Source organism: Lissotriton helveticus, chromosome 7 (genome assembly GCF_964261635.1).
Source record: "Lissotriton helveticus chromosome 7, aLisHel1.1, whole genome shotgun sequence".
Classification (NCBI taxonomy): domain Eukaryota; kingdom Metazoa; phylum Chordata; class Amphibia; order Caudata; family Salamandridae; genus Lissotriton; species Lissotriton helveticus.
This window is the reverse complement of record NC_136068.1, coordinates 609,192,981-609,220,130: the sequence shown is the minus strand read 5'-3', so window position 1 is coordinate 609,220,130 and position 27,150 is coordinate 609,192,981. Positions and strand designations below refer to the sequence as shown.

General features: G+C 43.5%; 1 protein-coding gene and 1 long non-coding RNA gene across 4 annotated transcripts; one reads left to right on the top strand and one right to left on the bottom strand.

The window, feature by feature from the left end:
- Positions 1-533: 533 nt before the first annotated feature.
- LOC144768836 (uncharacterized) lies at positions 534-5,577 on the bottom strand. Its single transcript, XR_013598639.1, has 5 exons — positions 5,441-5,577; positions 4,038-4,505; positions 3,258-3,331; positions 2,794-2,855; positions 534-2,455 (listed from the first exon to the last, which is right to left on the bottom strand). It is a non-coding gene; the product is annotated as an uncharacterized LOC144768836 (long non-coding RNA).
- On the top strand, positions 5,344-24,620 carry ARL10 (ARF like GTPase 10). 3 transcript variants are annotated; one of them, XR_013598638.1, is made up of 5 exons: positions 5,734-5,991; positions 10,689-10,857; positions 20,661-20,836; positions 21,700-23,446; positions 23,532-24,620. XR_013598638.1 is itself a non-coding variant. In XM_078652818.1 (4 exons), exons 1-4 carry the CDS (start codon positions 5,497-5,499, stop codon positions 21,868-21,870), a joined length of 582 nt encoding a protein of 193 aa, XP_078508944.1. In that variant the 5' UTR covers positions 5,344-5,496; the 3' UTR covers positions 21,871-24,620. The 3 variants fall into 3 exon arrangements, 2 of the variants coding, with proteins under 2 accessions (XP_078508944.1, XP_078508943.1); XM_078652818.1 differs by lacking the exon at positions 5,734-5,991 and adding an exon at positions 5,344-5,562 and having other exon boundaries at positions 21,700-24,620; XM_078652817.1 differs by having other exon boundaries at positions 5,770-5,991; positions 21,700-24,620.
- The last annotated feature ends 2,530 nt before the right edge of the window (positions 24,621-27,150 follow it).

Genomic DNA, 27,150 nt, shown 5'->3' with positions numbered 1-27,150 from the left:
TTGACTCTTATTTATTGAGCTACCTGTTTATTGATTATTCTGAAAAATAGATCCGGTAATAATTTATTTATTTACCACATTCTTTAGCATTAGAAACTTGCTTGATATATCTGTAAAAGTCGATGTGTGTTTTTATTTTATTTTGCTTGAATCTGCCATGTACAAAATTGTAAATAGTCCCTTTTTTATATGTACTTTTGTAGCCCTGAAGAAGACCCTGGATGGGACGAAACGCGTTGTCGGTTCCAAAAGTGATGCTTTCAAAAGGTTTTAAAGAATGAAAAATAAAGAATAAATTGAAATTGAATATCGACTTGTCTATGGAACTAGACTTCCTTTGAACTGTTTGTTGAGACTATTACAATTTGTGTTTAAAGTGTGCTGGGCTACTATATGTCAATAAATTGATGAATGCTAGGTTCTTTGAATCAGCTTCTAACTCAAGGGAGTATAGGGAATTGTGCTTCCAGCCCGTTGTTTGCACCTTTTTCTTCGCTAATATTGATAGGGACTCTAAGACTAGTGCCGGCAAATTATGCTTTAATTCACATTTCTTTGCTTTTGAAACATATTTATGTCGAATTCACCAAATGCTTTAGGGTTCACATCAGATGATAATAAATCGACCTGTGGCCAATGCTGCAAATACTTTTTGTCAGAGATAATGGTTATTGGCGAACCTGAATCAGCCATAATGTTAAGTTCGACCTCCCCAACGTGAGCCACACCTAAAGGACCTTTGACCTCTTCAGAAGAATCCACAATTGCTAACACTAAGTTGGCACACATATCTTCATCGAATTCTTCGACATTACTTACATTGGTTTTTGAAAAAACGCTTTTGACCAAAATTGCCACATACAGTAGCAAAATGCCCTACCTTCTGGCATATTGTGCACTTTCTTCCTAGTGCTGGACACCCTGAAAAGTCTGCTTTGTGATTACGGGAGCCACATCTAAAACATACAAATTGAGAAATATTAGAATTGTGGTTTGATTTGTATCTACAGCTCGAAGTTGTATCCTTTTTCCTTTTATCATACAACAGACATACGTTGGAACTTGCATTAGAAACTTTAGCTAATTCTTTTGAACCCTCCAGTGAACGCTCTATACCTTTGTCGATATCAATAACTTCGGACAGAGTAGGGTTCTTACAAGCGAGTAACCTCTCCTGAATTTTGTGCTCATAACAATGGAAAACAAATTGATCACGAATATACACATCAACCTTATCCATGAAATCGCATTTCGAAGGTAACACTCTCAAACTAGCTATATATTCCTCAACATTCTCAGCTTCAGATTGTTTTCTCATAGCGAATCGGAGTCTGCCAACCATTATATTTTCTTCTTCGTCAAATTGTTTCTCCAGTCTTTTGACATCTTCTTGAAACTCATCAAGAGGAATGAATTGTCCAGGGGCGGGTTCATATTCCGGCAAACTGTCAACAATTTCTTGACCGGCAACACCTAACAGCCCAAAAAGAATTGCTGTTTTACGTTCTGGTTCGTATTTCTTACCATTAATAGCGACTGAATAATTTTCGAAAGCTCTGAACCAATTCCGCCATTTCATAACAGGTTTTCCAGGTTCACTGAGAAAAGGAGCAGGTGTACTGAAATTGGGTTCACTGGCCATAATATCTTGTTTACTGTCTGTACTTTCTTGTTTAATAAAGTACTCAATTGTGACTCAATTGCTCAATAACCAAAATATAGAAGGAAAAATAAATAATAAAATAACAGTGTACTATTATAGATATACGGGAACTATTGCTGTAAATATCATACCATTTAGGTATACAATTATATCTATTCGAAATATATTTTTGAACATTACAATCGATAAACTTATGAAATATTGCTATAAAAATGTGTGAATTCGAGAATTATTTTGGGAATTTTCAGTGAAAAATATACAAATATGCTTAAATACTTCCCACAACTGTGGTGGAATTTCTATTCTGCAATAAATATTAACTCGAATTCCATTTAAAATAAAGTATTTTCAGTCAAACATAGTCCTGTACTCCGATTCTTCTAAAACTGTATTTAAACTTCGCTCGACAAACTTTTCATAAGCGTAAATACCTGCTGTCATATTCCGAAGGAACAGTCGCATCACTTACGTTACAGACGCGATGACGTATGCGTGTCTGATCACTGACAGTTCAACAGCTGAGAATGCGGCTTGACAGTTGAGGTTGAAGTAACTGTCAACGAAACTTGTCAACTGCCAAAACGGAACTTGTCGCACAAAAGATAGACCCCGCACCCTTCGAATTTCAATTCCAATGTTTGTACATCAATATTACTTATTAAACATAAATGTTAGTAAGCATCAAGTTGTTCTCCCAAGAATTTTTCAGATCCAATTTCTTCAAAAAAAAGTTCTTTTTATTCGTCAATCATAACAAAATAGCGTTTCGTCCGTGATCGGACTTCTTCAGGGCTATACAAAAAGAGAAATATACAAGATAAAATATTTACATATAACTAAATATATACAACATTATCACACACATACTCAATATGTGTCCATTAAAACCATACAAAGAGGAAGAACCAGATATCTTCACAATACATTGTATTCGAAACATTATAGTTCCTATTCTGGGGAGAACATGAATCTAAGAGCACAATGTCACAAGAACCCCAATATCACATACAATCACAGTATCAAAAACCAGTGCATGCAGTTTATACTCGTTATGTCTAATAACACCATTGTCAAGAATCCCTTATATTAATTCTATAAGGATAGTCAAAATCTATGTACAAGACAAATACCTTGCTCAGCTTCTCCTTTATTTTTAGAACAAGCATTCTTCACATATGTTAGATCTGGTAATCTGGAAAATGCAATAGTATATTCTTAGTAACAAAAAGATTTTTTCAAAAATTCTAACTTTAAGCTTACTAGGCATTCAATAGTTTTTTTAAAAAAATGAAAAATTCAATCAAAAAAATAATGCTGTTGCCATTGATCATCATTATGACGTGTACATATTTCATACCTTACATGTTACATTCCTAAATCAGAAACATGATTTTACTCCATGCTGCTAATTGTCAAAGCTTAAGAATGTCAGTGAACATTCACCTTATGCTCTTGTCTCTTGCACGGCAGGACTGTTTATATAAACCCAAGAGACCATATATTTGACTCAAAAGCCTATCTGAAGAAAACAATTTGTTCAACAACTTCCATATTCCACTTGTGTACCTTTTAGCCCTACATTTGCATTACTTACAGCATGGGGCATGAACAGTCAAATTTCAATACAATGGAATGTTCCAAGCGAGAAGATTTTTCAATGTAGAAAGCCTATGAAAAAAATGCAAAGCAAAAGACCATTTGTTGGGTATATGTCCATTTCCTCAGACACGTTAATCAGCATCCTAGTCCCATTGTGTGTGCAGGTTTATATAATCAATATTTATATTACTATAGCATATTTATCTGACAAGAAGGAGAGTTAAGAAGAAGTCGCATCCATCTGAGACTAAATCCACCATCTTGGACTAGTCAAGAAGGCATGTGTCGGTATGAATATTGCCAACCGACAATCATGAATATACAATGTAAAACCCTATTTCAGCTTATAAACAAGTAGTCAGTGCCTGTGCGTTGCTGGACTAGCCCCAAGTTCATCAAAGCTATTCCCAACGAGTGCAGCCTCACAAACGATATTGGCGGCCATCTTAGCTTAGTCAAATATTTTTTCTTTTAAACCGCCCATTTTAGTGGCTGAATAGTATACACATTCTTGGATCAAGAGAGTACCCACAGGACACGATTACTGGCGCCTGGATAAGCATCTCGCAAGCAAAGGCTTACAAATGTGTCACCGCTATTCCTAACAAGTACAGTCACTCGAACGGTATTGGCGGCCATTTTAGCTTAGTCAAAAGTTTCTTCTTATACAAAGTCTCCTTCAATAACTAAGCAGTAAATACACCTTGATGCAAGAGAATGCCAGACAAGCATGGTTGCTTCCGCATAAATGATTCTCAAGCAGATAGGAACTTACCGCAAAGAGTATCGGCACGTCGTGGATATGTGGTCATCTGGTTCAAGAAAACCTTGCTGACCCTCAAAACGGAACTTGTCAACTGCCAAAACTCTCTCCCTCATATCAAATTTCAGTCACAAACTGCAAAATATACGTGTAAGAAATGATTATGACATTGAATTTACTGCCACAATCGCATAAGTATTCGTCACTTGCCTGAAAGTGCTCCCTGACAAACTTGATTTTACACGAAGGTTCTTGTGTACGAATTCTGTACGTTATCAGCAACTGTTGCTAGAAGAAATGTGTCGACGAATTTCCGCAGCTACCCCAAAATTAATGAAAAAAAATAATTATTGTTGAGCAAACTTTTCCTACTGGAAATGAAAAAGAATAACTTGCCTTGAGGTTAGGGATAAGTTGCTCGAAGTGAAATTCTTCCGCAAGCCCGTCACAATAAATCATTCATCCCGTCCTCGTCGCCATCTGTAGTGACCGAATCATAAATAACGATTGGAAAACAACTATCTTGAATATATGTATTTATCATACCAAACGAGCTTGAGGAAGGTAAGAGGGGAGCGACTACGCAGAGTCGATGAGAAGTCGGAGCCCACGTATGGAGCTGACGTCAGTAAAATACAGAATGAGAATTCCACATGACGTACATGCAAGACTCAATGAAATGTAGGCACGTGCAGTAAGTAAACAGATAAACTAGACCAACAACACTTATATATCTATATCAATCTATCTATATTTATTTTTTTTACCTGAAGATAAACTAGACCTACAACACTTATATATCTATATCTATCTATCTATCTATATATATTTTTTTTTACCTGAAGATAAACTAGACCTACAACACTTATATATCTATATCTATCTATCTATATATATATATATTTTTTACCTGAAGATAAAAATCTGAAATACGTTATAGTATGTTTATTATAAAAATTGTTATGCCTTAGACCCCCCCACCCCCACTGCGCGCAGCTTCACAGTTTCCGTAATTTTTTTTCAATACACTTCAGCTGTTGGTGAGGCAAAGATTGAGAGTATGCCATACACGCTAGAAAGTCTTAACTTTAACTTCAACACTGGGGGAAATGCCTGTGGCTCCGATATTGGACTCAAACCCTTGTGTTTCAGAGACAACCGCCGAAATGCCCAGGTACTCCTGTTGTATTGTTTATTATTATTATTCAAATGTAACCTTAGTTTGTCCTGTTAGGGAACCCATGGTTAAGAATAAGTAGAATTAGAATGGTATGATGTAATTGGAATGTTGTAACGAGGCATCTTTTGGATGAGCTGGAGAACTTACTGGACGTTGGATGCTACTGCTGCCGCTTGCTGGAGAAAATATTCTACAATAAAATGTCTTTAAAACTTTATTGGATACATGGATTTACCACAACTCCCTTGATGCGATCTCACGCATGAAGTGGTACCCGGATGCAGTGCGAGGATGGTCGCAGGAGCGATGTCGGGGACTGGCCAACTGTCAGTGACAGCACCGGGCCGAGGGAATAAGGTAAGGCTTGTCCTAACAGACCGTTACGCCTCCAACCGCTTTATAAGGCTATCTTTACATCTATGACGTATGGGTTGGGTTGTATGTGATATCATCTGTAGCCCCGCCCCTGGTGGGGATGTGAAGGCTGTTAATTGGACAATGGTGTGTCCCCTCCCCTAGCGTGATTGTGACGTCGGCTTGACACGCCCCCTTGTGTTGTAGTGCCAAAAGATCCTAGCCCCGCCCCAGGCTCGGCAGTGACAGGTCGGAAGCCGTTGACCCTCTATGCCGCCCACCCGGCTGCTAGCCCTGGCTCTGGGGGCAGTGGCTGCCCTGTGCTCCGTCCTGGTCATCGCCTGGAGCCGCTACCGGAGCCCGAGAAGGAAGCGGGAGTTAAGAGGGAGCCCCGCGAGGCACAGAACAGGGGCGAAGAACTCCCCTTTGGAGGTAAGCAAGTCGAGAAGGAGGTGCACGAGGCTGAAGGGGCAATCCCGGCGGGGAGGCAAGGAGCGGGGGCAAAGTGTGCGCCCCTTCTCCGAGAGGCAACCGGGGTGAGCACCCTTCAACCACCTCGGCGGAGAGAGCGGTGGCGGGGAAACTACGGGGAGTTGAGGCTTACGGAGAGGTCCCCTCCTAAGAGGCAGAAGTAGTGTCGCCACATTCCAAACCCTTCTTTAAGGAGGTTTTGTGGCAAGAGTAAACAATGAGCAAAAAATAAAGTTTGCCTAAGTAGGTTGGGAGGCAGTATATTAGATATTACAGAAGAAATGCAAACATCGTCCCTAAATTAATGGATGTGCCCGAAAACCAGAAGTGGTACAAAAGGGGGTGGAGATGGACGGAGCATCTGAACCAATCAAACACTCACACCCAGTCAAAAGATCTGGGTTTGATCCATCACCGTTCTTTAGCCCACTCTGCCACCCCAGTTCAGACATGGCTATATGCAAATCAGTCTGACCCTGTGCCTCATGGGAACAGTCCAGCCCGAACTGCCAAGCCATGCCTTCCCTGGACTGGAAACAAGCTTCCGAGGACCGGTTTCTGGCATTACAGCCGTCTTCAGCCCGGCTTGCTTGAATCCAGTGGCAAAGTGAGCAAGGGACTCACGTCTGAGCATACCCTGCCATACTTATGGCGGCCAAAGCGGTACAAAAGGGGGTGGTGATGGACGGAGCATATGAACCAATCAAACACTCACACCCAGTCAAAAGATCTGGGTTTGATCCATCACCGTTCTTTAGCCCACTCTGCCACCCCAGTTCAGACATGGCTATATGCAAATCAGTCTGACCCTGTGCCTCATGGGAACAGTCCAGCCCGAACTGCCAAGCCATGTCTTTCCTGGACCGGAATCAAGCATCCTAGGACCGGTTTCTGGCTATCAGCCGTCTTCAGCCAGGATAGCTTGACTCCAGTGGTGTGGAGAGCATGGGACTCACGTCTGAGCACATCCATCCCACTCGGGTGACAAATGTAAAACAACAGTTGATGGACAGAATGCAGAACAATGTCATACATTCACCCCAGTACAGAGATGTCTGAACCAGAAGTGGCACCTGCAGGGGTCGAAGAGTGTGACTGATAGAAGAGCAACTCACCAGGGCAACTGAGGTGCCAGAGGTGGGCGAGGTTACTATGGGACTGAGTGAGTGGGAAAAGGGAGGGAAGGTCCTGAGAGCTAACTGTCCCCTGGGGACTTTGCAAAAGATGGTAACTATAGGAGTGACCGTGACCGAAGTGCTTTCGTTATTGCACGAGAAGGGTGACGATGTCTGCATTAACTGACCATTTGTGATACCAGATTATAACGTAGCGTTATAGCATATGCCACAGCTTATCAAACATTTCATGTTGGTGACACACTTTTTTGAGATGCATCATTTTGGGACACAGTTAGGCAGTATAGCGAGCGATCGTAGCGAGCGAGCCTGAACGACCTAAGGGGGTTGGGGGTTCTCTCTCTCTCTCTCTCTCTGTCTCTGTCTCTCCCTCCCTCTCTCTCTGTCTCTCCCTCCCTCTCTCTCTCTCTCTGTCTCTCTGTCTCTCCCTCTCCCTCCCTCTCTCTCTCTCTCTCTGTCTCCCTCTGTCTGTCTCCCTCCCTCTGTCTGTCTCGCTTCCTATATCTCGCTCCCTCTATCTCGCTCCCTGTCGCCCTCTTCCCGTCTCCCTCTGTTTCTGTCCCTCTGTCTCCCTCCCTTTGTCTCCGTTCCTATCTCCCTCCCTCTGTCACCTTCCCTCTCCCTGTCTCTCCCTCCCTCTCTCCCTCCCTGTCTCCCTCCCTCCCTCCCTCTCCCCCTCTGTCTCCCTCCCTGTCTCCCTCCCCCTCTGTCTCCCTCCCTGTCTCCCTCCCTCTCTGTCTCCCGTCCTCTCCCCCTCTGTCTCCCGTCCTCTCCCCCTCTGTCTCCCGTCCTCTCCCCCTCTGTCTCCCGTCCTCTCCCCCTCTGTCTCCCGTCCTCTCCCCCTCTGTCTCCCGTCCTCTCCCCCACTGTCTCCCGTCCTCTCCCCCACTGTCTCCCGTCCTCTCCCCCTCTGTCTCCCGTCCTCTCCCCCTCTGTCTCCCTTCCTCTCCCCCTCTGTCTCCCTTCCTCTCCCCCTCTGTCTCCCTTCCTCTCCCCCTCTGTCTCCCTTCCTCTCCCCCTCTGTCTCCCTTCCTCTCCCCCTCTGTCTCCCTTCCTCTCCCCCTCTGTCTCCCTTCTTCTCCCCCTCTGTCTCCCTTCTTCTCCCCCTCTGTCTCCCTTCCTCTCCCTCTCTGTCTCCCTTCCTCTCCCTCTCTGTCTCCCTTCCTCTCCCTCTCTGTCTCCCTTCCTCTCCCTCTCTGTCTCCCTTCCTCCCCCTCTCTGTCTCCCTCCCTCTCTGTCTCCCTTCCTCCCCCTCTCTGTCTCCCTCCCTCTCTGTCTCCCTCCCTCTCTGTCTCCCTCCCTCTCTGTCTCCCTTCCTCTCTGTCTCCCTTGCTCTCCCTCTCTGTCTCCCTCCCTCTCTGTCTCCCTCTCTCTCCCTTTCCTTCTGTCCCTCTGTCTGTCACCCTCTGTCCCCTCACCCCGTGTGTGTTTCAGCCTGGACAGAGACAGCTTCCTGGACACACACACAGCCACACCCCAGTACTTCGCAGGTCTTTAAAAGACCATTTACTGCTTTGTTGTGAATCTCCCGGCCCCCATAGAGCAGAGTGTCAGGGAGTCCTCGCTGCTGCGGCGGTATTTGCGGACACTCTTTCAAAGGAATGCCTTAATTAGCAGCAGTTATGTGCTAAGTGCCCATTAATACTGGTATCATCCTGCGACACACCTAGCCGTTACAGGCGACACAGTACTGTGTCGGGACACACAGTTTGGAAAGCTCTGGCATATGCCCACCATCCCTATCACTTGTCCATCTGCATATTTAACATTTGAGAAGAGGGAACCAATGTAATTCCCCTTCGGTTCACTCTGTCTGGGATCGCGTGATCTTCCTCGCCACACACAGAAAAAGTCCCATGATGCGTGGACGATGAGCTCGGAACCAACATTCTTGCCACAACGAAGGGGACTTTAGGGAGAATGCAAGTTACTATGGACCTCCTTTAATCCAAACAGATAGGGTAGTGTTGGCGCACAGATTGTGGATATGCTGGCTAGTTAGAGATAGGTTAATAGCCTAGCGACATCGTAACTTGATGACGGGGGCTGTCACTCACATCACTACTAATTCATGTAGGAAGACAGTGGACACAAGAGTAAGAGTGCGCGGGCACTAGTTAAATATGACCAGGCCCACTGGAATGAGGGAGGGCACAATTATGCAGAAAGATTGACTAAAATACGTAGTGTAATGAAGCACATTTTGAAGTAATATTACTTCACTATTTCCAATTTTACACATTAACATTGTAAAGGAAAGGTTTCACCATACTAATATCCGTCTAACACCTAAATATATCATATATAGCAACTGAAAAGTGACCTACCTATGTTCAACAAAAGGCCAGCCACTTTGCTGCATCCGGTGTGGCAGGGTTTATTAGTAACTTTGAGGTTGACACAGTTTTATTTCCTTAAAATTGGCAAGTTATGTAGAGGACTATGAGTCGAGTGCGGCAAATCCATAATTATGCGGGGAATACAGCAGATGCGCATAATTCTAATGCCTCTGCCAATGATATTCTGACAAGTATTTGTTTGGCCTCTGTTCCATCCTAAATATAAGCATGCCACTTACTCAGCTGAACTCTGCCACTAAGCTCCTTCTGTGAATACTGTTTTCTGCATTTACCAGACTGTTTATGCATGCACTTAGAAGTAAATGCTTTTTGTTATGTGGGGTTCCCCATGTACCCCCTAGGAATCATTTGCCTGCGGAGGGATCGCTGGTCCTCTTTGAAAGGTAGGCCTCATTGTTGCCTTCAACGTTTCCTTAAGTTTAGCCCCCTCACAAAGCGGGACTATTTCTTGCTTAGGGCCTGATTTAAAACCAGACTTTGAAGTTACAGTCTTAAAGCCTCCTGCAACCCCTGCTGGGACACTAGCCACTGAGGGATCAGATTTGTGAATATTCTGGCATATGGTCAGAAAAGGCTGAAGGGAAATATTCCTAACAGAAAGTTCCAGTCTCTCACCCCTTGGCTGGCGTGTTATAGTCCAAGAGAGAGGCAAAGAAAGAGGCTTGCCACAAAAAGTTTCCAAGGTGCATCTACATTATTCTGGCTGGCATTAAAAATATAAAAGATGGGGAGTTCATTTGGGTCCACACAATCTCATGATTGTGTAATGGTGCAGAGAGAGACACTGGCCCAAAGGTCAGCGCTCCAGTGCATCAAACGCCGCACCCACGTCAGGAATTTCCTGCAGGAGAAGTGACAGTAAGGGGTAAACCCAAGAGGGGGACACGAGGGGGGCTGGAAAGACCAGAAGGGAAGGTAGGTAGCACGAGAGACGAGGATAGGGTCACACACACATGTGCTGTATTCTTAATTGAATAATAATGAAATCTACACCGTTACCTGGCTGCTGTGCGTCCTTTCACACTGCTCTGAACCTACAGACCTCGCTTATCTAAATAACGTCTATATAATTTGCATACACAATCTCTAGTCCTTCTTGGAGAGTGTAACTGTCCCCAAAGGCCACCTGTTTTGCCTCATGCCATCTCTTATTCTGTTACAGGGGGTGGTCTCCATCCGGCAGGTTCTGGTACTGGGTCTGGATGGGGCAGGAAAAAGCAGTATCCTTCAGAAGATGCACAGTGACACCACAAAGGCAAGCACATCACCAACTCAGGGCTTCAACTCTGTAAGCATCACTACAGAAGCCTTCAGGGTGGATCTCCTGGAAGGTAAGTAGATTGGGTGATCACTGGTAAAGGAGTAGGGAAAGGCCATGTTGTTTAGGGCAGTACTCAATATGTTATAATTTTTTCAGATCAAACCCGAATGAGTATAACATAACTCGGAGTAGGTCATATACCTTTCAGGTCACAGAAGTAGAAGCAGGCGACTTGACCAGGATTCAGAGAGTGGGTTCTGTTTGTTAATTTGTACTCGCACTGTATAAACAGAAACGTCTCTCATTGCGATCCTCAGGATAAGCCCCCTAGAACACAATGTGAGAATGAAAGCATTGTTATCAGTGAGACAGTTTAAGGGAGGAGCAAGGTTTGTTTTAGATGGCAAGAATGGAAATTTGTTGACATAGTAAAAAAATTTGTCAAACCGATAGTATCCCTTCAAAATAAAGAAGGCGGGTTTGTCCAGAGAAGCAGACAGTGTGTTCCCTTTCCCTACTCAGTAGCTCTCTTCCTAACAGATACACTGTCCTGTGCAGCATGAATTGACTCTTGAACGGTGGTTTCGAAAATGAGTTTTGAATGTGATTGAGTTTATGGAATTACCACTTACTTACCAAGTAAGTATCAAAGGCTGAATTCGTAGGGATTATAACTTTGTTACCCATAAGCGGAAAGTGGGGGTACACCTCTCAGTTCCCTGAAAAAAAACTCCCACTCTCCTTCCTTCATTGTTTGGTCGCAACCCTGCCCTATCTAAGCCTAGACTCACTGAGCTGCTTTCCACCTGCTCGCCAGCCCACTTGCTCTGCCGCTATGCTGTGGATTCCTCATCACGCATTCTTCTACTCATGTGGAATCAGAACATGCTTTCAATTCGACAGACTCTCCGTGTGCCCCAATAGATGACTTAAACTACTCCCTCCTCTTCACGGCTGCTCCACGCTTTATAATGAAGCTCATTCTCTCTTGCTCTTCTCTGCACTCCCTATTCTTCTCCCCATCGAAGCAACACACAGCAACTTATCCCCACCCTTCGTATCTGACTACACTCTAAGTACCCTTTTGTGAACGTGATTCTGCTCTCCCTTTCCAACTCTCACCTCTCTATTTATCATGCCAGACTCCTACCTCCTGACTGTATCCCACATTCCCCCACCATGCTCTCCAGTCTTAGCCCCCACTCATTTTCCCCTTCTTCCATGATTCCGGATTATTTTTTTCCTTTTCCTCCCTCCTCTGCAGTAAACCAGCCTATTTTCACTTGTGCCTCGCTAACCCCCTCAACCTTTCCCGCTGGTGCTCTCTCTACTCCTCTGCCTCTCTCTCCCACTTCCTTGTGTTCACCTCTTTTACCTTCCCAATGAGATGTTGACACTGTGCATTCCATGAATGAGAATTTCTTCTCAGGTAGTGGCGATAGCCCCAAGAATATAATTTGTGATACAGACATAATTTTAGAGGCAGAAGTAGCTGAGCCCAAAAACTGCCTCCAATCCGATTTCAGGGTCTAGCCCCCAGGAATCAAGATTCAGACATGAATACAGAGGCAAAGAGAGGCTCTCAGGATAGACTAAATAGCAGTAGTTCTGAACAAGCTAATCTAGTAAATAACAAGCATTTCTACTCATTCACCGCGGTGTATCTTGTCCAGACAAGCCTCTGTATTTATCTGATTCAACGACTACCACGCTTCACATGCTAAGGAATTTAATGAGGATCGTTATTGGTTGAACCCAACCTCCAGCACAACATCGATCTTCTTAATTCAAAGATTATGCACCTGGAACATTTAATGTCTCCCTTTTAGTTCTGTATTTTTTTTATCTCATAAAGTTATTACCACCCCACGTGATAAATCCGTAAACGTGGTGTACGATACCGAGGAGCAGCTTAGTTCCTAGCCTGACCCTTTTGGAACTATGTCCCAATAGAGTCCATCAATATCTCATCAACACTGGCATTCGTAACCTACAAGATGGATATGCCACATACTTTCCTTGTACCATCAAGGTCCTTATTTATCCTGCCTTGTCATCTCATCAGGTACAATCCAGACTATACCTTCACATAACTAAATGTTAGACTCTGCATAGATAGCAGTAATATATATTAATCTCATATTATTCCGGCCTTGTCAACACAGCGCACTAAAACTATCAGTTCAGCTCTGGGCTGCATGCGTCACTGTCAATCCGCGGTAAACAACAAACTGAAAGATGGTAGCACAATTGTCACCCATAACCAGTGCTTGAAATGGAAAAACAGAAGTGCAGGTACTCTGTGACAGAATACCAGCTTGTTTCTGAGAAGTGCCGGTACTCTCCAATTAAAAGTATTACATTTCTCTTGAGAAGTGTCGGTACCCACGGAGACTTGGTTCAGTGATACCCAAAACATGTTACAGATCTCCTGCTCTCTGAATTACTGTATCATCTGATGCAACGGCAAAGGTAGGAATAGGGTAGGGGTTCCAGTACCTTAAAGTGATGCTATCCAGTGCAAAGCAAAGTGGTACCCAATTATTTGTTTTTCTCCTTTCAGTGCTGGACTGTAGAACTCACTTCACTATAGAATTCCCCTATTACTCTCAATGTTATTTACCTTTCACCGGGTGACAATGCATCATTTATCAAGAAGTGCAAGTACTCCGAACTATCCAATCAATTTATCATGATAGAACATTTCTTTGATCTTTCAGCTTTCACTGGGATAACCCTGATGATTCTGCAGTCAAACTGTTTTCTGATAATTACCTAGTTAAACACTCCATTAGACCTACCCACATCAAAGCCTTCAATCGGGACCTGATAATATGTTATGGGTCTGCTTACTGTAGAAGATCCTGTACCTTTAGACTAGCCGGATCATCATTTTATCACAGTCTCTCTACTCCTCTCATTTTGTAACTTGTAAACAACCCAAAAAAGAACTGAAATGGTTTTGCCATATTAACAATATTCCCTCCTATTAGCTCTGATGCTGACATCACACCTCAACCATTTTCTAAATTGCTTTATGCTTTCAAGAGCAAAAAGAAAATTCTCAACCCTTCTGTCCCATGTTTCATTAAAGATCTGTTCGCGGAAAGAAATCCTTAAAATAGTTTGAGAAGAAACAAAGACATTTGGAATATTTGTGATACAATGCGAATAACTGTATATAATTCCTGTACATGATTTTCTTATCAGTTTCAATAAACGGAGAGGCATTACTATATACAAAATTCCTGTACATGACATGGTTTTCTGATCAATTTCAACAAAAACAGCAGCATTACTATATGTAATATTCCTGTGTATGCCAATCTTATTCATTTTAGTAAAAGTACCATTATTTCTTTACACATGATTCTGATGTGCTTTCTGTGGAATCTACATCATGAGCGGTTTATGATTGACGTTTGGGTATTAGTCTTAATGAATTAAAGAGCCTTCTGGCCCTATAGAAAGGAACTTGCTCATTAGGAAGCTCTTCACTTCCTTCTTGAAAGTTGCTGTGTTTGGAATTTTTCTAATGCTTGGAGGGAGTGAGTGCCAGATTCTGGGGGCAGCTCCGGAGAAAGCTCTGTCATATGTTTTCTTCTTTCGAAAGATGGGTGGTTTTAGCAGCATATCAGGCGCTCCTGGCTGGTCTGCTTCCCCCTGAAAGCTCTATTTTCTGAACTTAGGTACTTTGGAGTTTTGTAGTAGATCGCTTTGTGTGTAGTGCATGCCATTTTAAATTGAATTCTGGCTTCGTATGGTAACCAGTGTAATGCTTTCAGATGAGGGGAGATATGTCATATTTTCTGGATCCAGTAATGAGTCTTGGTGCCGCATTTAGACATGCTTTTAGTGGAGCTGTTGAGATTTTTGGGAGACCTGCTAGAGTTGTACATCCATATTCAATCCTAGAGATAACTAAGGACTGGACTGCTAGTTTGAGGTCCGCCGTAGAGAAGAGAGGTTTCATTTTGGTATGGTATGGTAGCATCCTTAGTGGTTTTAATGGTGTCCCATTGGTTTATCATTAACATGCGTCTGCTTTTATTATGGTGGTAACACCCTGACAGTGCCAATAGAACTGACATTTGATAACTACATCCCATTATATTGTGACTAGTAAATGCGGAGGAGGTAATGTGGGTTTAGGTTTCAGGATTCTCTAGGTGTGTGCATTGTTAAGACTGTGTCACCATAAGTATTTCGGCCTGCCCAATTGTGTATATATTTGTATTTTAATGTTTGGTATAGAGTAGTGTATGTAATGAAGTATTTTTTATAAGTAAAGGCAATGGCCCCCCCTACTGCCTCATTGGGCTAATCTAGTGAAACGGTCTTAAGCCAGGGAGAGAGCCCTGACTTCTTCAAGATTTGCCAAGTCACCCCACTTCTCAAAAACCATCTGTAGACGCAAGCAATCCTAATAAAAATAATTTACACCATGTTTCTTGCCTTCCCTTTCTTGTAAAAGTACAGAGTAGTGTGTTGCAATGACTCTTACTTGAGAGAATGACTTCCTGTATTAGTAAGGTTTAAGTTAAGTTTTCAGCACCTACACCACTCTACTCCACATCGTGAATGACACACTTGTCAAAATGAATTCAGGCACCTCTTCTCAGTCCTACCCAATTTATCTGCTGCATTTGACACCGTGAATCACTGTACACTCGCATCCTACATGCCAAACAGGTTGTAAAGGTTAAACATGTAATTTATGAAGGTAGAGGCTCCTCCCTCCACCCTCCCCCGAAATGGGGGGAACTATCGAATGAGTGGAATGTCCACAGAATATGTGATGATCTCGACCTCCGCAGAGATGTGGCATTAAGAGAGCTTTAAAGGACCACCAGACAGTAAATTGTGTGTGTGTGTGGGGGGGGGGGGTGGAGGTGTTAGGGAATGGTGTACTGATTTGTAAATATGTCTTGACAGTGCTATGTTTCATGGTTAATACTGTACTTCAAAAGTAAATAAAAAGAGGTTAAAAACGGACTCATGCCGGCGGTTCCTCAGGGTTCTGCTTTGGTCCCTACTCTGTGTACCCTGATTATCAAACAACTTGGAAGTCATACTAACGAACTAGAGGATCTTTTATCATTAATATGTAAATAATACACAGGTATACCTAAAATGTTTTCTATCCCTGTGACGTTTCTCATCGAGCCCCTACTTTAAAATCTGTTCAAGACAGGATGACCACTGACCATTTAAACTCAATCCAGCTAAAATCAAATTTCACATCTTCTCTTCTTTCGAATCCCTGCTACCAGTTTGATCATGGGTGGATCCAGTTAGTGTCCCTGACTGCAAACCTACCATCATTGACTGCGCCAAATACCTGGGTGTCATTCTCGACAAAATAATCCATCTTCAAATACAAATAAACACTACGGCCTGAAATGCACGCTTTCAATCAAGATTGTTTTAGAGTATTCACTATTCCACCCCTGAATTAAAATCTTAAAACTCTTGTCAAGGATTGACTATTACAGCTCTCTCTTGGCCAGTCTTTCCTACCAGAATCTTGGACTTTTTGCTTACGGGCTTATGAACCGCCAGTTCAATGTCTATATTGAAGACTGAACGGAAAGCCCTACTCTTCCAAAGTTATTTTAATTAGATCCTGTTCTTCTGACCCTTTCTCAGCTTCTTCTTGGACTGTTTTTGCTTGGTATTTTTAATATTGTGTTAGGTCTAGCCCTTCACTGTGATCCCTTCTGTCTGTCCTTTCCTCTTCTGTGTTGTCTAGGGTCTCCACCTTTCCACACCTAGGTATCATATTTGATGATAAAGGCACATGGTCACCCCAAATATCAGCAAAAAGAAATGTTTTGGCCAGATCAACCTCAGCCGTCCTGGGCTTTGCCCGGAAATTGGGAGCTAGACCAATGCAAGCTCTTTTAAAGATATATGGTGCTAAATGTATTCCCTTGCAATGTATTGGGCGGATCTTTGGGGTGTCAAGAACGTGAAGGCAATCCAAGTGGTGGAGGATAAGTTTCTGAGAAATATCCTATCTGTCTCACAATCCACATCTGGTTATATTGTTCATCAGGAGTGTGGAGTTGGCTTTGTGGAGGACCTAATAGCTATCGCAACACTTTTAAAATGGATCTCTACCTGGCTAAATCCTGAATTAGAACTGAACGAGGCAATCCTCAGAGACTGTTTAGCTCTTGACTTTGGGTCCCGTATCCCCTGGCTGAGTTATGTCTATAAGCTGTCAGTTAAACTGGGTCGTCCTGAGCTGTTTAACTCGCCTGAGAAGCTGGTGAAAGGGGATCTTAAATGGGTCAAGGAATCATATAGGTTAATGGCTGCTATGGTCAGAGAAGAAAGAGAGCTTGTAAAGTCGACTGTAATAGCTCACCAATTGCTAAAGACATCATGTGCCATTGAGCCATACTTGAATGTCCTCACTAACCAAAATCACCGTTTTCTATTAGTTAGATTTAGGTTGAATCAATTCTATTTTCTCCTTGCTGGTTCCCCGGGGTGGAAAAGGGAGGAAGATTTAGGGATTTGTTCATGTGATGGTTTCTCCGCTCAAGACACAATGCACTTTATTTTTTTCTGTGAGCACTTCAAATTCAGAAACGTTTTATTATTCCAATTTTAAAAGACAAAGGGTTTCTGCAAGTTAAACCAGCCCCCTCTACCTGCAGCTGCTTTCGAATGTGTGGGAGATTTTTAATATCACTAATTTTCTCGCTGCGGCAGTAAGATATAAGATGGGTATAGTTAACTATATGAATTAGCCTGAATTAACTGAATTTACGAATGTTCTAAACTGGCAATGTGGTTTTTAGATATTATAAGTGAATTTATTATTGATATTGCATGTATTTTAAGCTCGTGTAGCCTGATTGTAATTATACGGCTTTTTAATCAAAATTTGTTTATATGAAGTGTTTAGCATGCTTTTATGGTTTTAATATGAACTGAATAAAGTATATTTGTCTGACTGTCCTCTTCCTGCCACTTAATATACTACTCAAACACTCCAAAGTGTCAGACCTTTGCTATCCGATTACTCTATCAACCTAGGAGCTTTACACGTACACTCTCTCATCATGACTATACACCTTCTGACCTTATCTTTTCATGATTGTGCTGAAGGATTATTGCTGACTAATAGAATGGACTGACCCATGTTAATGCTGTCTATATTTTGCAAAGCTTATGTAATTTTGCACTCGTGCAGCGTGCCTCTCTATATGTAATGCTTGTGTGAGGTTATTTACGTATGTAGTGTCCTAGTTCTTATGTAAAGCACTCTTAACACCCGCATCCAATGTCCTTGCCATACAAAATTGCTTAACTAAACAAGCAACCACTCGGAACTTTCCAATCATTCTAATTGGGAGTAAGGCAGTCGTATTAGCTGGGACGTCAAAGGGCATACTTGTGGTGAAGGAGGAATGGGGTACCTTCTGCTCCAGGGAAACTGTTCCGCTCAGTTATGGAACCCTGGACTCTAGTAATTCGTAAAAGAGCAACCAGTACCACACGGGGCATGGCCCAGTTCAGCCATCATTGCTGTATGCATATGAGACTGCTTGCACCTTTGCACAAGTTAAAGCATTTCCTTAATTTTTAACAGTTTGTATGTTCACTCATTATGACAAGTGCGTTCCCTTGTGTGATGTGCCCAGAGATCCAAGCAGCTGGTGACACTAAGGCAAAAGAGCATATGGGTTGCTACTAGTGGGGTGAGGCTGATTCACCTATAGTTGGGCTGATGTTGGTACGGGCGCATTTGACCTAAAACTGATAAAAAAGCATCTTAGATTCTTAAGGGTTAAGAAGCATTAAGCCAAGCTTTTCCATCACGTTTTTGGCAATTTTGTATTCTTACTGGACGGCATTCTGTCAGAGTTAGTTTATGTCCTGTAGTAAGAATTTACATTGAACTAAAATCCACAAAACTCATTAGAATCTGCATAGGGTAACGTGAGTGCACGAGTCAATGATAACTGAACAGAGGGCCACAATGTATTAGCAGTATAAAATAAGGGGGAACTGAGTGACTCTACAAGGCTTATGCACGTTTTGGAATTTTTCTCCAGATCTTCCCATCTCTACCTGCCCTTCTGGGCAGAAGGAAATTGTTGCAATTCATTTCAATGACTGAGGCCAAAACGTGGCGCTAGCAACAATACTGGCAGCAACTAAGTTACTGACTTATTGTAGTGGCTGCTCAGCTATGTTTAAGGCTGGATAGAACAAGGGCATAGGCATGAGTATCGACAGGTATGGGGTAGTTCGAATTAGTGGAGGTTTTTCTCTTCTCTCTCTCACTCGCACGACTGAATGTGGCAAGCAGACGTGCTCCACGGGGCTCAAACGCAGAAAAGGCGCTAAGACGAGGTGTGTGAGGCATTAAGGCACTCCGCATCTTCACATGATCAGCAGTGTCTGTTCAAGATCTGCTGCAGGTCCCGAGAGCAAAAAAGACTAGACAGGGTGGTAGAGCCCTCGCAATTGCGGGTCCAACGCTGTGGAACAGCCTCCCAGTTTCCTTAAGACTCTGTAAGGAATATCTTCCGTTTAGGAAACAATTAAAAACCTTTTTATTTCAAAACTATTAGATAGGACATGTACTCACTGTCTATGTGCAGGAAGGATGCCAAAGGCGCGGAGATACTCCTTTGGGAGGTGATCCTAGCGCGTTATAAACCCGCAAATAAAATAAATAAATAAATAAAGATGGCCGCGGTTGTAATCAGGACTGAGAGGTGGCCGTAGAAAAATGAAGGTGAAAGGGAGGCCATTGGATATATTTTGTTTAACTGTTTTTGTCAAAACATTGAGAAACAATGTACGTTTTCTCTGCTCTTGTAATCTTTTTAGGTTTTTCCAGGAATTTGCACTTTTCTTTTTCCTGTAGAAAAGCTAAAATATTTCTGCCAGTGTGCTCATTTTAAAAAAAAATTGATTTTGCCAGCATATGTACATAACTGGGTGGAAGCTGGAATGCGTACACGTTTACTTATATATTACTGTGGACTTCGTCCCGTCGCTTTGCACGCTGAACCCCAGAGATAGCACAGCTAAAAGCTCTCGCCATAGCCAGCAGTTCCTTATCTCTTCAGGATAATCTGCTGAAGAAGAAAACAACTCAAGTTGATGTTTTTGACCTCTACCATATAAGGTGCTGTCTTTCTAGAGCCCAGTAAATTAGGTTCACTGACCGATCTGATTAGCGACCTGTCCAGATGGAGCACCTGTCTCCTTAGAGGAACCCACCGACCAAAAAACCCATTTGTAGCCTTGGGGAGAGTTGGTTCTTAAAAGTTGGTGTTGATGCTGTACTGCAGTACGAAACAAATGGCCCAACTGCAACTGGTCCTTTAAATTCAGAGCCCTCCACAAGCCCGTTCGAACAGAGGTTGGAGTTACCAGCTGTGCAGACTTTAGCACACCTGGTGATTATTTGATCAATTTTTGGCGGGTCAAATTTGCCAGAATTAATGGGGTGGGAGCAGTATTTACCAGGACATGAGGATCTTAGTGCAGCAAGTTAAAACAGTAACAAGTACCAGATAAATTCCAAACGTGGGAGTATCCGATTCTATCTGGTGCCAAACATTGCATGTACCCCTCAGGGCTAGTTGTAGTCAAGCCCAAAGCAGGATGAACTGTTTAAAGATTACAGAGTGAGTGGGCATAAAGCGATCAATCTCCATGATCAGTTGAAGGTTCGATTGATTAACGGATGCATTGGTTAGTTCCCCTGACTGACTTGTTACATTGACTATTCTCTGCACATGTATCTAGTTTGCATCATGTGCTGCTTCGTAGGCACCAGAGACGCAGCTTATGGCATCCCCTCATGAAGTGTGGCTAACTTTGAATTCTTTGCTACAGTTGGAGGGAGCTTGAACCTTCGCAGCTACTGGAACCTGTACTTGAAGAAGGCGGCAGTGCTTGTCTTCGTGCTGGACTCTGCCAATCATCAACGGCTCCTCCTGGCCAGACAGGAGCTGCACCACCTTCTCGAAGATGCAGAGGAGCTGCCCTTGGTGGTCCTAGCAAACAAGCAGGTACGAACCCAGCCAGAGGCGCATAGACCTTGAGAGCAGTTGCATAAGACACAAGATGTGATCTTGTAGCTAAATTGCAGGCTCCTGAATCTGTTTTTTCACCTTCGTTTCTTGACTATAAAACCTGCATTTGTGGTTGTCACATAGTCGCCTTGTGCCCAAGAAAAAATTGTAAATATGTGAACTGTAATGCAATGGTAAATATGTGAGGTGAAAACATGTAAAACTCTCCTTCATGTACAGCTCGCAGTTGCTCCTTAGTGTTTGCCCTATGTAAATGCCAACACAATGCATACACATGCATGTACCTTATAAGTAGACCCTCATCAAGTGCGGCCTTGTCCATTTAGCTCTTATGTACAAAGGGAGGGAGGAGGGGAGGGGGTTGGCAACTCTCTCAAAACAGTAAGACCCAGCAGGCCAAGAGAGAGCCGAGCAGTGCATTCAACAAGCAGCTCTAACCATTCGTAGCAGAATTTGCAGTCCGGTATTTCTTTTCGTGCACATTCAGAGTGGTCGCATTAAGTAAAGTAACCTCCACAAGAAATAATCCACTGATGAGCCTACTTTTGGCATGCACAGATTACATTACTTTTTTGGGGCTGCCATGAGTAAACTGTATCACTAGGGAAGGGCGAGGGCCAAAGTTGCATTATTTTAGTGTTGTTGCATGTCAGAGGTTTGAATTACAGGTTCGTGCATACATGTCACAGTCCCGTCTGAGTGTTCATCCACCGCCAGGACCAATCCCTGTGGCCGTAGCCCCTTGACAAACAACACCAGTAACACACATGCTGTCCTCCATATTTTTGTTGGTCTGTGGCCCAACAGCTAACGTTTCTTTGATCTCACTCTTTCTTTAGGATAAGGCAGATGCACTGACCATCTCCGAAATGCACGAACAACTGGCACTGCAAAGAGTTGGAGAGAAGCGGAAAGTCACACTCTTGGGGACCAGTGCCACAACTGAGGAGCGAGGAGCCACCCACCGCATCGATGATGTGAAGGCTCTGCTTATCGAACTTCTCTCCTGACCGGAAAAGTAGAACGTTTACAAATTCTAAACCTCATTTTTCATCTCTAGGATTGACATTCGTTGAGCGACACTCATTCAATACATTTGATTGGCTACAGCTGGATGTCTGCCAGAGTTTATTATACATCTCTCAGAGAGGTCTGCTGGCACAGACCCTATCATTTCTCCTTATCCTTCAATGGACCACAGAATTGTGATAGTTCAGTCATCTAAGGGACTGAAGATGAACTTGTTCCAAGCCTGTGAAGCAACCCCCCTTCCTCAATGGGGGAAGTTATCAATGAACTCCTGCAGGACCGTGGCTTTTTTATTATACCTCATAGATATAAGTTGGGAAGTCTGCCTGGCTTTGTGTTCTTTCTCAAGGGTCCAGAGATTAACTCAAAACAGGCCCTTTTGCAAGTGTGTGTGTGTATATATATATTTAGGTGATTGTGATCCTCCGAGGAAGGGTTAGCGACTGCGGTTTTGTTACTCGTAGGAATCTACTCCAATGCCCTGTTGGAATCAATGGTTTACATTTGTGATTGTATACAACATTTAGCAGGTTTGTGGTTTGAGTATGTGTTTCTCATGCCACCCACCCATAAGATGCAATTGTACTTCAAGGTGGGAAGCTCTCGTAAGGAGGGGGAGGGGTTTATTCAAGGACTAGCAACAACATTTGAAAACTGAATTTCTGATATGGAAGCAAAATTCTATGTTTGGTAGCATGGGACTTGTTGGAAAATGTGGGCCATTATCACTGTATATTGAAAGTCAAAGTTTGGTTTCCCCATTGGAGTGCCCTGTCAGCAACTACACCTCAGTGACATGCTTGACTGCACCTGCTGGGAACGGCCCTCCGGTAGACCCCTATCCTGCTCACCACTCCATCCTCTCAATTATACCTCGTATCGTGTGTTTTAGGATATATTCGGTCCACACATATTCATGTCATGAAAATAACCTTCGTGTCCGCGCTGCATCATCAGCAATCACATCTCGTAGGGAGAAACACCCATTTTTATTCCAGCAAGATAACAGTCACTAATGTGATAAATAACCACCAGATTGCCTTACAGTTTACCCCACAGTCTGCATTGAAGCCTCAATACTTTGTGTATATCTGATTGGAAGTTTTTAGGATTCCCCCATAAAAAGGGGTATTTAAATGTTATGAAATATACTATTTTTGTACTTTTGCTTCTCGAGCTAACTTCATGGATACTTAGAGTGCAACATTGTTAAGTGAAACTTGTTTAGGCTACCAAGCAATAGACAATGACTCTGTTCTTTTATATTTATAAAAACACATAATACTAGTCATAAGTCTCTTTTTATGTTGTCAAATGTAGGAACTAAAGCACAGACTTGACCGGGTTTAAACTCGTTAGCTAAATGGGGAAGCTGATTTAAGAAGCTAGCCCGTCCCCTCCCAAACCAAACTTTGCAGCTACACCACAAGGCCACATTTCCTCATGTGACAACAAGTGTGGTTGCTAAATGAGGAAATGCACCAAAGACCTTTCAGGGTGAATACCAACTTTTGTGCAATCACATGTTTACATTGTCACACAAAATGGACTTGATATGCTTTATATGATGTGCTAGTTTGCTGGACTTTACTCAGCAAACTAGCACAACACGCCACAAAAGCAGTCCGTATTAAAATACAAGTCAGCCATGGCTTTCTGTGCAAGTAACATTTTTGTCTTACACCAGGAAAACCTATTTTTTTTAAAGTATTTTTAAAGTTCGTTTCTTTTTAGCGATGACACAATCAAAAGATTGACATGGGTCCCTCTGTACATTTTTGGTGTTCCGAACTTAGAGGCTGGAGGGAAGACACCGAATCAGATCTGCCAGGCCACCAGAAATGTTCTGAAAACCATACTTCCTGAAAGTCTAGTTCTGATGGAAGACCCAGCCTTTTGTAAATAGCACTGCAACGTGCCACATATCACATTATTGCTAATGTGCAGCAAAGGCTTTTATCCGCTTTACCAATGTAGAATATTACTCCACCCTTCTGTCATTGACCTGCACAAATTCGGGATATATTTTAACTGGTGCCTTGCTGTACCCACATCATGGTACCCTCAAGAACAACCAAATGTTTTAGATTCGTGACCACCACCCATGTGCATTACAGTACTACATAAAAATACACAATTAATAAAATCCAGCCGAAAAAAACGAGCCTTTTGCAAATTTCAAAAGTCCGTTTACTTTGTTTTGAGGATCGCAACACCAAAAAGCTGGGGACGCCAATCAGAACCAACTTGGTCACAAACTACATTACAGGGTGGAGCTAATGGAAGGTATTTGAAATGTCTACCTTTTCCACAATTGCAGTAAAATCCTGTTTAAATATGCTGTTGTCTAGCACTCTGTGTATGTCCAGCAGAAATTATTGGGTGATGTTTTCACATTTTTATAAGTTATATATATATATGTTTTCTGTACACATAAGAAATGCACTTTTGACAGTCGTTGCTGTGAAAAAGTCACCTTTCAGTGGCTGAGTATGTTTTTAAATACTTCTGTTCCCGCCAGGTTTGTCTCACTCTTTGCGTCATGCTAGTATCTGGTTATTCTGATGTACCCCTTTTGAAACTTTTTGATGTATTAACTGTGCAATGTTTCATTTTCCCACTGTGTGGGTTTTGTTGTATGTATGTTTCTCTTTTTTTTTGTCTTTTATTTCTGTTTTGGAAAATGATAAATACATTATTAATTAATTAAAAAATATATAGTTCTGTGCCCAACATGTGTGCCGCTATGCAAGTTATCATTTGACCACTGGTGAACAGTAGGTGTCAAAACACCTGGGGTTTTGACACAGCATCGATATAAACGTGTTTGACCACAAGGCATAAACATTCCCATCTAAATTGAGAAGTCTAACTGCAGCACTGCCATTAATAGAAAAGTTAATTACTGCATAGGCATGAACTGGAAAATCAGATTATGGGTAAGACCGACTTCTTCAATGGCACCACAAAGCAGGGCTTGTAGGTAATGAGGTTGGTATGGATGTGTATCTCATAACACTGCACCTACCTTGCAGCCAATTTTAATATATGGACAGTCTGTTTCAAGATGCCTTGGTAAGTTGGTATGCCTCATGTTCATGATAGTGCCAGCTTCGTACTGTACAGGGACAGGCTTGACATAGCAGGTCATGTAGAGCTGCCCACAGGGTATTTTTTGATGGAAAATCACCTCTAGGCTTAAGTCAGGAAATTGACCGCCTACAAACTGTTACTTTATAAGGTGGGTTTGCAATTTTTTTCTATCGACCAATCTAAGTGCACCAGCCATCTTAAATCTGTCAAAAAATAAATAAAAACTCGCTCACGTCTTTGTGTAGGCACTTGCATGCATAATGATGCAAGCATGCACCTACCAAATAACGTGACTATCAACAGAAACCCCATCTTTACACCTTTTTAGGTCTTGGCTAGCGTAGGCTGCGCTTGCGCAGTCTCGCTGGCGAGATTTTATGCCTCTAGTACGGGGCTTAAACAAGCTAGCTCTTCTCCATTGGCTGGCTTCCTAAACGGCGGCCAGCCATTGGAGAAGAGCTTTGTTTGTCACTTTAAGCCCCGTCCGTTTCGGATTGAGGGGCGTGTTTTTATCCTGTCCTTGCTCTCTGTGACGTCTTAAGTCTGAAAAGGAAGGGGCTTAAATCCACGCATGCTCGCCTCCTGGAGTATCTATCCTGTCTGCACTCGCTGCTTGTTTAATGAATGAGAGGGGGGAGCTGTGAATGGAGCTGGCGTGTTCACGCGGTGATTGGCTGCGACGCAGGTCGCCCAAGCGAGCCCTACGCTCCCATTGGCTCCGGCACATGGGTTTCCATTCACAAAGTATGTTCAGACAAAGGGTGGGGGGCAGAGGGGGGAAAGAGAAACAAACAGATCAATCCCGGCAGGCTCAGCTCTCCCGGACCAAGAAGTGGCTGAAGAAGCGAGAAAAACAAGCCCGGCCGCCGAGAGCTCTTCCAGCCTGCAGAGGGACCCAGGTGAGGTGGGTGCCGGAGCGGGAACTTTGCGTACGCTACAGACGAAGAGGGTACCCCGCATGGTTAATGTTGCTTCTACGTGGCCTACCCCGTCAGACCCGTGCCTGGTGCCCCTTCCTTAGCTGCACTGGAAGTTGGTGCGACTGTGCTGGGCTCACACAGGCCCAGGGGAGCGCAGGCTGCAGTAGCGGGGAGAGAGTTCGAGGGGCGCGCGCGTGGCTCAGATATCGGGAAAGGAGCACAGTGCATTGCAAATTAAGCACAGCTGCGACGTTCCCAGGAGATGGTGCATTTGAGGCGTGGAGGGGGTGCGAGAAACCTCAGAGGTCATGCAAAATGGGGTATCTAAGAATCAGGGGCACTTAAGCAGGACTGGAGCATGTAATTCGTAATGTAAAGAAAGTAGTCGAGAAGCTTGAAAAGTAGCTTAGAATGCACATAGGGTGGTGGCACTTATAAACTTTAGAAGGCCGCTTTACGAAGGAATGGAAGCGAGTGATCAAAGTTTTGTGCACGTTGGGGCCAATTGAACATCAGCGGGGGCCCACCGCAGTTTTCGAGGAAGTGGTGGGGTACACTCGGGCTCAGCGCAATCCTATGGCATAAGGGCACTCCGCAGACAAAATCAGAGGTGACGTCGCATTTGGCGCACGCCAAGAGCATGAAGAACGCGCATTAAATTGTGCCCCCAACCCACCAAAAAAAGGACTTAGGTGGACAATTTCTCGTGGAGAAGGGGAAATTAACGTGACCCGTTTCTTTCACTTTACTGTGTGCAAAAATAACATGAAAGGGTTTAGTGATTGCTTTACAATCCAATTTGATATTTTTGTTGCCCAATTAAACAGCTGCCAGATCTAATCGAAGGCGCTATGTAACTTCCTAGTCCGTCTCTCAGAGCGCCACGTCTGACCAGCCCCACACACATTTCCCTAGCTTTAGTGACACTTGGGCACCCACCACCTAGCATGTATTTATCTTCGCTCGCCCACAATGGCGTATTATACATGTTTTAAGTGGGGTTTGTTTTATAAGTTAAAACTCCCCTCCCCCATGCTTGTCCCCCCTCCGCCGCAGGAGGGGCCGCCTCGGGGTGCCCCCTGCAGACCCCGGCGGCTGGCAGCCTCGGGCACGAGGTGGAGGAGGGCGGCGGGCAGGCGACGGGGTGCCCGGCCTTGCTGCGGTCCAAGCCCGGGTGCAGGAGCACCTCCGTGGTGTACGTGGTGAAGGAGGCCAGCCCCGGGGTGCAGGCCTGCGAGGGCGCCGCGC